The sequence below is a fragment of the Xylocopa sonorina genome, chromosome 17, assembly GCF_050948175.1.
Source record: "Xylocopa sonorina isolate GNS202 chromosome 17, iyXylSono1_principal, whole genome shotgun sequence".
In the NCBI taxonomy this organism is placed as follows: domain Eukaryota; kingdom Metazoa; phylum Arthropoda; class Insecta; order Hymenoptera; family Apidae; genus Xylocopa; species Xylocopa sonorina.
Window position 1 is genome coordinate 3,702,420 of NC_135209.1, and position 9,996 is coordinate 3,712,415.

General features: G+C 36.2%; 1 protein-coding gene across 3 annotated transcripts; it reads left to right on the forward strand.

The window, feature by feature from the left end:
- The first annotated feature begins 2,095 nt into the window (after positions 1 to 2,095).
- Rin (ras GTPase-activating protein-binding protein 2) lies at positions 2,096 to 7,686 on the forward strand. 3 transcript variants are annotated; one of them, XM_076907925.1, is made up of 10 exons: positions 2,110 to 2,195; positions 2,291 to 2,347; positions 3,856 to 4,043; positions 4,134 to 4,314; positions 4,557 to 4,931; positions 5,018 to 5,440; positions 5,581 to 5,764; positions 5,925 to 6,184; positions 6,256 to 6,415; positions 6,521 to 7,686. In XM_076907925.1, exons 3-10 carry the CDS (start codon positions 3,946 to 3,948, stop codon positions 6,667 to 6,669), a joined length of 1,830 nt encoding a protein of 609 aa, XP_076764040.1. In that variant the 5' UTR covers positions 2,110 to 2,195; positions 2,291 to 2,347; positions 3,856 to 3,945; the 3' UTR covers positions 6,670 to 7,686. The 3 variants fall into 3 exon arrangements, with proteins under 3 accessions (XP_076764039.1, XP_076764040.1, XP_076764041.1); XM_076907924.1 differs by having other exon boundaries at positions 2,096 to 2,347; XM_076907926.1 differs by lacking the exons at positions 2,110 to 2,195; positions 2,291 to 2,347 and adding an exon at positions 3,568 to 3,635.
- Positions 7,687 to 9,996: the final 2,310 nt, after the last annotated feature.

Below are 9,996 nucleotides of genomic sequence, written 5' to 3' on the forward strand. Positions count from 1 at the left end.
CACAGAAATCTCTTTTGAAGACCATTTAAAGTGCTCGTTTGTTTAAATTGTAATTGCTATTAGTAATTACCAATTATGTGTTTTGCCAAATATTTAGATCACTGACTATTTCTTTCAAAGCTCGTGAATTCATTCAGATGATTTACTCTAATCGAGTCTGCAGAATCCTATATACCAATCCTACCTGCTGCAGCTTCAATTGGTGTTGCAACTCTATGTCTTAATTTACGAGCTTGCTACATTTTTTCCACCGATTATACATTATATTTATATACTGACAATTTCATTCTAGGCAAAGAGAACACATCGTAATAAGATTTTTAAAGTAAATGAAAATATTGTATTTTTCTCAAATTCCACACTGTTCTATGACAAAAAGTATTATATTAAAAAAAAAAAAAGATTAGATAAAAAATAATGTTGCCTTTTTTTTAATTTCACAATTTCAAATAAAATGTACAAAACTCAGTATGTAATATTACAAATTTTAATTAAACGGTATAATATCTTATACCATTAAACAAAATCTTACTGTTTGATATTATACTGTAGAAAGTAAGCTTAAATTAGATTTTTCACTGATCAATAATGTTTTAATTTTTTTCTATTCATTTACATGTCATTCTGACTTATTAATCAAAATTGTATTATTTAACAATTTGTACTAAAAATGTAAAAAAAATTATCTTTGTTGCATATAAAATGGAGAATTATATATAATACTTTCGTTCACTTTGTTGTAAAGCATATTCATTGTTATTAATTCAATCAAAGAATTTTTAATCAATTTAGATTCTAAATTTGATAATATTGTACAATATAATTGGATTAAATAGATACGTATAGAATTTTAAAAAGTAAGAAATGAAATCCCCCCACTAAATATTAGTAATAACAAAATATCATTAAACTGTTCATCTTGTTTTCTCATAGTGCAGTCCAAATTTAATTTGCTTATAAAAGTTCTTTGGTATATAAATTTTATAAAATATTCATTTCTGTACTTTATATAATTAAATGTATTATGTATGCTGATGTTTTATTAAATCTTATCACCCGCTTTACTCCTCTGTGAACATCAAGAAAGCTATTTTAATATATTCGAGCACAGATTATTATGGTTCTATTTAGTGAGTATACTCTGATTGTAAATATTGCAAATTCTTATGAAGTATTACACCGAAAGAATTTTATGTAAGGAATAAGCGATTTTAGAAAGCTAGAATGAAGATCATAATCGTCTATTATGTATTAAAAACTAATAGTATACCGATGAAACAAATAAATGGCAATTATATGTATATTAAATCGTAAGTAATTAGAATTAAGTATGACTCCAAATTTTATTTTATGTTGCACAAAAATGAAATAAATGTAGTAGCAGAGTATGCCAATTAAATCATTTTATCTACTAATGTCTTTATACATTTTGTGTACATAAAATTAAATACTATTTCGTTGATCATACAATATTGCCGTTACTTCTATGATCTATGAATTTACATCACATTTGAGACAATATAAATAAGTATTTATATACATATAAATTAACGAAAGGTACAATTAATAAGTAGTGATAAATTTATTATTTTCGAAGGGTGTTTCATCGTTTGCGCATACAAATTGTTAAATATATTTTACTCTTATCAAACATGCAATGAAATAAAATTATTATTTCATCATGGGGGATAGTTACGAGATTGTAATCTTTTATTAAAACAATATTATATTGCAAAATGTTTTTTGAACTGTATTATAATCGGCGTAATTACTCTAGCTACAATTTTTATACATTCACAATGTAAAATAATTTGTATAATTAATTTGTGTGAAAAAATTGTATTTATTATTGCAGGCACACACTCGGGGTCTGTTTCTAAAGTGCGTCGTCGAACAAGTTACAGCGGAACGAAACATATTATTGAACCAACCACAACTTAAACCAGCAGTCGCTCTACGGTAATTATCTATCTAAACTGTTCTGTAATTGGCTAGCTTCTCACGGTGGAAACGAAACAACCAATCAAAGATGCAATACGTACAATGAAATGACCTTCTAGAATTTGTTCGATTGACGATGTAGTTCCTGGAATATCCGCGTAGCATGGACGTGGATGCAAGTTTTGCAAGGTAGTCGTTCATCTTTATAGGAACGGTGCTTCTGTGCAGGTTCCACTGCATGTGCTGACATCAAGGTGCTTGGAGGACTCATACATTGAACTGTTTTTATAATTTATACTATTGTGACCTCTCTGTTGTTGCTCGTGCAAACTTTCTGTTTTCGTCGCAGCATCTCGTTTAGCCGGGAAAAGCAGTGGGGTGTGCCGCGCATAAGTGATCCCATCGGGTGAGTGTAAGAACGCCATAAGATCGGCTTTGCCGATGTTCTTTCATTCGACTTCTCACAGGGAAGACCTCAAAACGAAACAGGAAGGCAAGCATGATACGGGACTGTGAAGAGTGCGGATTATCGTTACCGAATTAACGATATTCGTTGCCCGTAAATTATTATTCAAGTTAACGAACACGCCTTTCTAGTTGTATCGAACATTATTTATGGAGGAACTATGATTAATTTCATACGCTGGAGATCTTTAGCGTTACCATTTCTCGGATCAAGAAAAATCGCCATGCTTGCTCGTGCAACCGGGCGGCCCCCTTGTCCTCGACCTCGCTCTTCGCACACCGCACGGTTTCAAAGATGATCCACGATCTTTTGTTTTCAAGTAACGGGTTTGCAACGAGTATCCCTGTAAATTTCACACCCACGCGAGCACATGCTCTTTCGAAACGTGACTGTACGCGCGTCCTATTATGGTTCTAACGTAGAAATTACTGAAATTGTACTACCTTCTCACACGCGCGTATTCACGCGGTCCACGATTAAATCGTGTTTACCGATCGCACATGAAACTGTGTACGTTACCATGTAAATTGATGTTTTAAAAATACAACAATCGCAACGAGCAACGAATTAGTTTTCTGAGAAAAATTATATTTAATATCATTTTTATTTCAAGCACATCACTTTCGTGTGATATCCAGAGATAGCCACTTCGAATGATGTGCATATCCTTGATTGTCGTAAATTTTCGATTTGTTTTCTTTTTTAGTATTAAGCTTCTTTGTTTATTTTATGTCTCTGTGTGTGTACATGTATAATAAATTCTGCAACGTGTACACATTGATGTAGTTCTTAAGGGACACATGTATTTTATAACGTACAACTGTAACTAATTTAAGATATTCTTTTTAATGGTGATTCCGTTTTTCCTTACCATTCAAATATTTATTCATTAATGTAAATAATATAAGAGTACTTTTATAATACAAAGAGTCAAATTCAATAAACTATAAAAAGATGGGAAGTTGGCTAACAAAAGAAATGCAGATTTGATCCACTTTCTGTAATATAATTATAAAGACCTGGGACAAATATATGTCTGTTATGGTTACTTGTAGATAACACTATACAATTCAGAGAATCGAGCACTATCTTTGAGTGCTAGACACAGAGGTAGATAAGTACGCCCATCGCTATTGTGTCATTTCATTAGCCATCTTTCCATCTCTGCACAAGTGCATTTGATGCTAATGATGCATTATACTCGGAATGTATTATCGTCGGTATGAAAGTAAGGGACACTGAGCAATACTAATTAATCAAAACTGAATTTCAAAGATAAGAGACTTTGAAAATACAAATATTTATTCTTTAGTTTGATGACTTACGAGATGGTTTTTCTTACCAATTCCTTCAATTATTATATTAGCATAGTAACACAGTATTGTTTAAATATATAATACAATATAATATGCTCTAAATATTATGAATATCTTTTGCTTTTGTTGCAGACATCTAAACTTCTAATTTTAACCATTGCCAAGTAAACTTTCCATTGCTTGTTTAAGCAAAGTACTATTTTAGACGCTAGGAGTAAGAAAATGGTCATGGAGGCATCCCCTTCTCCACAAAATGTCGGTCGTGAATTTGTCCGACAATATTATACTTTACTTAATCAAGCTCCTGCGCATCTCCATAGGTAATCAATTCTTTTTCTGAATCTTATTTACACTTTGATCACATTATAAAGTAGAAATTTTTAATACTGATGTACTTTGCATTATTCTAGATTCTATAATCAACATTCTTCCTTCGTGCATGGTGGGTTAGATTCTAATAGAGAATCAACTCCTGCGATTGGTCAAAAACAAATACATCAAAAAATTCAGCAACTAAATTTTCGAGACTGTCATGCCAAGATAAGTCAAGTTGATTCACAGCTTACCCTTGAAAATGGTGTTGTTGTACAGGTAATTCTAGTTATTAATTATAATCACATTTTTACGCTATGCTCATTTAAAAGCATCTATTGGAACGTCCTCTAAGCGTACCAAGCTGGGATCGCATTTTTCTAGTATGTAATTTATCGAGCACAAATTAGATTATCCCACCTTGATATACTAAGGGGTTAATATCGAAAACTATTGCAAGTAACACTTTAATAGATAAGATGCTGATTCAAACTCATTACCAACAATTGAATTGTTTATAGGTGTCTGGAGAATTATCGAACGCTGGACAACCAATGCGTCGTTTTACACAAACGTTTGTGTTGGCAATACAAGCACCTAAAACATACTATGTACATAATGATATATTCCGTTATCAAGACTTAATTTTTCCTGACGAAGAGGAGGCAGATGTAGGTGGTGTAGAAGGAGGTGTAGGAGAAGCCGGTGAGAGAGAAGGGGAAGAGGGAGGACGTTCTGAGCCGGAGGAAGATGAACACCAAAATCGAGGGCAACAAATTTCGGCACCAACAGCATCAACTGAACCGCAAACTCAACCACCGCTTATTCCTGCGCAACAACCTGTGCTTCAGCAGCAGCAACAGATCTACTACGCTCCACCACCGCAACAATCTCATGTTAGTTTGATTACTGTAAACAGAACGCTGTTATCTAGCCATGCCGGCACGATGGCTGGATGTCTTCAGTTATATTTTTGCTTTAGGTGCATCCTGTGATGCAACAAGTTCTAAACGGATCCGTTCACGAAGAAGCGCCACTGATCAATCAACAGCCACCGCAACAGCAACAGCAGCAGCCACAGCAACCACCACCACCTGCGCAACAGCACCAATACATAACAGAACCACCGTCGCAAACGCAGTTTGTGCAAGAAACGGAACTGGACACCGCGGTGGAGCAACAGCAACAAACAGAAAGCGAGCCACAGGCTCCATCAAGCGAGGCTCGTGAGCAACCTGAGGCTGAAACCTTCAACACTTCTGTGCAAGAATCAGAACCAGAGCATCAAGTGACAAACACGACCGTGACTAGTAGTGGGCCGAAAACATACGCCAATCTTGTGAAATCATTTCCAACTACCACCGGTGCTACTAGTCCCCAAGCTCCCAAGTTGTCTATGTCACCGGTATATATTTCGTAATTAATTGAATTTTCTGTAAGAATTAATATATTGAGAATGAAAATCTTGCTCGTTTTGTAATTTATACACAATTTGGGCATTATTGAAGTATAAGTATAAAATACGCTCGAAATATTTGTTCTCAGCCGCCAATGACAAACTTGCGTTTAGACGATAGATCACCACTACATCCAACTGGCAGTGGAGCTACACTTTCCACATCAGCTAGCGTTCCTACGCCTCAGCAACAAACTCACAGAGTTGGCAATCAACAATTGCAACAGCAACATCAACAACAACGAGCTCCCAGAGGTGGAGCGGTACAACGAGGTAATCATATTGAAAGATATTTTTTTAACAACTTTCTTCGGTATTAATTTCTGGAAAACCAACAAATTTCAGGTTGCGCCATTAATGGGGAAAATAAGCTGATATGTTACGTCCTAATACTAGTAGCATTAGTAGTACTACAAATAATATATTTTTTCAGATGGTGATCGTCGTGGCACGCGACAAAGTCAGTACAGCGATGCTCATCAACTGTTTCTTGGAAATTTGCCGCATAACGCATCCGAGGATGATTTGCGTCAAGTGTTTGAGTCTTACGGTAGGGTAGTAGAGTTACGTATACACAGTAAATCAAATGACAGGTGCAAGGGGCCGCAAGGAAACAACACAGGAAAAGTGCCTAACTATGGGTTCATCACTTTTGAAGATCAGCAAGTCGTTACGAAAGTGTTACAAAACTTGGTTAGTTCGATTTATATAAAGCAGTTTTTTTCTTTCTTAAAGGTACACATTTTTTAAATTATTCATTCTAGCCAATCTACTACCCTGCTGAAAATGGACAAAAACTGAACGTGGAGGAAAAGAAGATCAGACCCAGAACGACGGAAGGTAGCGGTGGCCGGTTGAATTCGAACGATGGTAACATGAGAGCAATGGGAGGGCAACAACAACAGCAACAACAACGAGGTCCTGGTGCGTAATATTTTCGTAATTAAATTTCGAAACAATAAATGAAATGAATTGTAGAAAAATAGTTGTATATTATAGTTCTCATGCTCCTTCGTGTCTGCTTTGTAGGCGGACCAGGGGGCATAATGAGAGGTGGCCAACACGGTACGAGAGGTGGCCGTGGTGGATTTTCAAGAGGCGGTGATGGTGGAAGGGGAGGTGGTGGAATGCGGCAGTCTGGTAATCCAAGTAATCCGAGTTACCAAAATCGCCGCTAATACTTCGAGCAACGTTAAAGGCACTTCCCAGTTTCTTTCTTCTTGAACAAAGTCATCGGTATATATAATTACCATCCTCATTTTAAAACTCAAAATCCGGGACTATCTCATATGCCACACGACGTGATCAAGGCGCTATCCTTTTACGCTTATAAACCATCGCTTGCAACGTTTGTCAAGCAAACAATTACAGATGACAGCAGCTCAAATTGTATGGAACACGAACTCGAGTAGTATAATCGAGTAAATCGCATTTAAGCTAAGTACGTCGCGTTAGCGGATAACGAATAACGATTTAGTGAAATAATTCATTGAACGTTCAACTTGGTTGGGTATTCGATGAAGTTATTACGAGTTCGTCCTTCATACATCGACACACATCAGGCAATCTTTGCAAGACTTTACGATGAAAACATACAAACTGCATCCAATTGCGTATAAATAGGTATAGCAGAGCGACGCGTGATATATTATCTTTAGAAATATGGGTGTGTTTTTGTCTCTTGAGTACGTAGCCCACGTTTCTTAGAAGCCAACAGCCAAGAAACAAAATTGTTGCCAATTTTTGTGATACGAAGCAGGGGATAAAATGAAATAAAAGAAAAAAAAAATAGAAAAGAAGTAAATAAAAAATACAAAAACAGATCCACCGGGACACGTGTGCGGCATATAGAAACAAGGGACAGTGTAGAAACGCATCATACACACACTTATAGAAAAACGCATATATCGAACTAGAGTTCGGTAACGTACCTTTTGTTTTCTTTCGAATGAAAATCACGAAGGACAAATATATAACGTCGCTCTTTTAGTTTTCTCCGTTTGCCAATCGCATTAAGGAGACACAAGCGGTGCGAATACCGCTGTCGTATAAATAAGTAACGAGCCAAACTAAACGAAATTAAAACGAGAGGATACGAAACCGTCTCCAACAATGGAAAGTGTCGTACATTTCATATGCTCTCGAGTTAATTCATTGACTGCCGATGAAAACGTTCCACCTACGATGTAGAAAGTCGGCAATAATGTTTATAGGTGGTAGGTTGGTCGGTATTGGTTAACGAGTAGAGAACTGCGGCTGTTCTGTGGTCGCATACAAAAAGACACAGTCGATTTTTCCTCACGAATTATGGCCGACTATCAATCGACCGGTATCGATCGATAGTGGGACACACAGTACCCTTAGACTGCAGCTGGTCTCGCCGTTTCCTAATTCATTCGCGTGTCGCTTATGCTCTATTTTGTTCCAATCTATTGATTTTTGTTCGATCTTCTCTTCCCTTTCGCCACGCGCCCTTGCGTATTTAAAGCCCTTGCTTCTTCCCATTCTTACGTTGTGATATTCGCCTTTTTCTTCTTCTTCTTCTTCTTCTTTCATTTACTCTATCTCTTTGCCTCTAGGTTCATTCTATCCAACTTTTTGTTTCCTTCTCTTTGTTGTTCTAAGTCGTATCAAGAGGGGCTCTCGTGCTTTCGCAAAATTCGAAATTCACACAAACTCAAGATCAGTTAAGTATCGCGCAACGTCTGACAATGTAACACATAGTCTCTGGTGATCGCAGAACTCGCAGTGCGCTGCTATAAAAAAAAGAAAAAAAGAAAAGAAAAAAAAACAGGAGGACCTAGTACCGTTATAACAACACAAAACTTTAGCTTCACTCTGAGCAAAACGTTCCAATTGCAAAAAGTTGTCGGAATATTAACGATGTATATTGATGCAAAAAGATGTTCCCCCCTCCTCCCCCTGCTTATTAACGTAACTAGCGTTATTCTTGTAATTATTATACATACAGTAAACGGTAATTTTTCAAATCTTGGATCGGGAGTGATAAATGTTCATAGGAAGATGTTTGTAACGTTAACATAGATACGAACTTCTTTCATTCGGCTCTTTCGCTCGATATTATATACTTCCATATCAGTAATTAGATCAGAAATAGCCAGAAATATTCGTTTACAGAAAGGATCTCGTTAGTTTTCACGGGCTAAGGTTACACTTTTAAACGTTTCTGAATTTACCACGTTGCCGTATTGAACGAGGATAGTGTTACTCGCCTGAATCAATGACAGCGATTCAGCGAAATAATAGATTGATGATCTGTATCTAATCCTTTATATATATATATATATACATATATATACATATATACATATACATATAGTATATATACGGAAAAAAAGTAAATTCAAGCACGTGCACTTAATGTATATCACCGAATGGAATTGAGGAATATTTTGATTCCTGTATCTTCATAAGTACCCTAATGTGTAGATAGTATTTTCCTATCTGTATTTTCAACACGTGTCCGTATAAAGGTGCTAGGGCAGATAAAACAGGGGAGAGAAAGAGCGAGCGAGCGAACGAGAGAGAGAGAGAGAGAGAAAGAAAGAATGAGAGAGAATTGTGTTTGTGCCAGAGAAAAAAAAAAGAGACAGCAGAAATATTTTCAAATTTCTAGTAACGGTGTGCAAGATGAGTCCTGCGATTATTAGAGATAGGGCGATATATTTTTTCTGGCCTATTTATCCAATCGTTTTCTTCTGTTATCGAAACATCATTATGTTTTCTCTCCAAGTTATCATCGAATTCAAAGTTTCATCGAACAATCCGAACAAAATTGTCGATTGAACAATCTAGGAAAAAAGAAATAAAAACGTGAGTGCAAAAAGTGAAAAGTAATACGAGATTACCATCGTCGCGTTACAGTGATTTGCGCGTACGGTACATATTATGTGCCATTTCGTGCATACGTATACACGACGCACCCTTTGATCCAAGTGCACGCATGAAATGCAAGGAAAAGAAGCAAACTTGAGACAGATCGGGTGTGCTCTTCTATTTTTTTTTTTTTTTTTTGTTTTTCTTAATCATTTTGGGTTCCTCCTTTTCATACGCGCCGAGAGAACGCAAGAGGTGATATAACAGTATGTTGATGGTGATAAATTAACTGATCGTTCGGATTCAGGAAACATTCAGGAAAATAAAAACAGAAACGGAGAACGGATTACAAAGTGCACACGGCGACTAAACCACAAAATGCTACGACATTAAGGCTGAGAACATGTGAAAAGTAATTATTTACGTTTCTTATCGATCCATTAAATTGTTACGTAGTAGTCTACATTAAACATCCGCAATAGTTTGTAATCGAATGCGTTACAATTGCTATGTCCGGGATGCAGCAGAGTCATCGCCGATCGGCTCGTGGTCTATGTATGTTCTACTTTTCAACGTATACCATCCTGCAGCGTGCACAGATACACACGGGCGTATACGTGGCGTGTAACATGTTTTAGTTAGGTGAAACTAAAGTTTTTTGTCTAACA

Bases quoted from the DNA above. Each gene is read 5' to 3' on its own strand.
- Rin (XM_076907924.1), top strand. From the start codon at position 3,946: ATGGTCATGGAGGCATCCCCTTCTCCACAAAATGTCGGTCGTGAATTT. The intron at 4,315-4,556 runs GTAATTCTAGTT...AATTGTTTATAG, and splicing joins AAAATGGTGTTGTTGTACAG to GTGTCTGGAGAATTATCGAA. The intron at 5,441-5,580 runs GTATATATTTCG...ATTTGTTCTCAG, and splicing joins CCAAGTTGTCTATGTCACCG to CCGCCAATGACAAACTTGCG.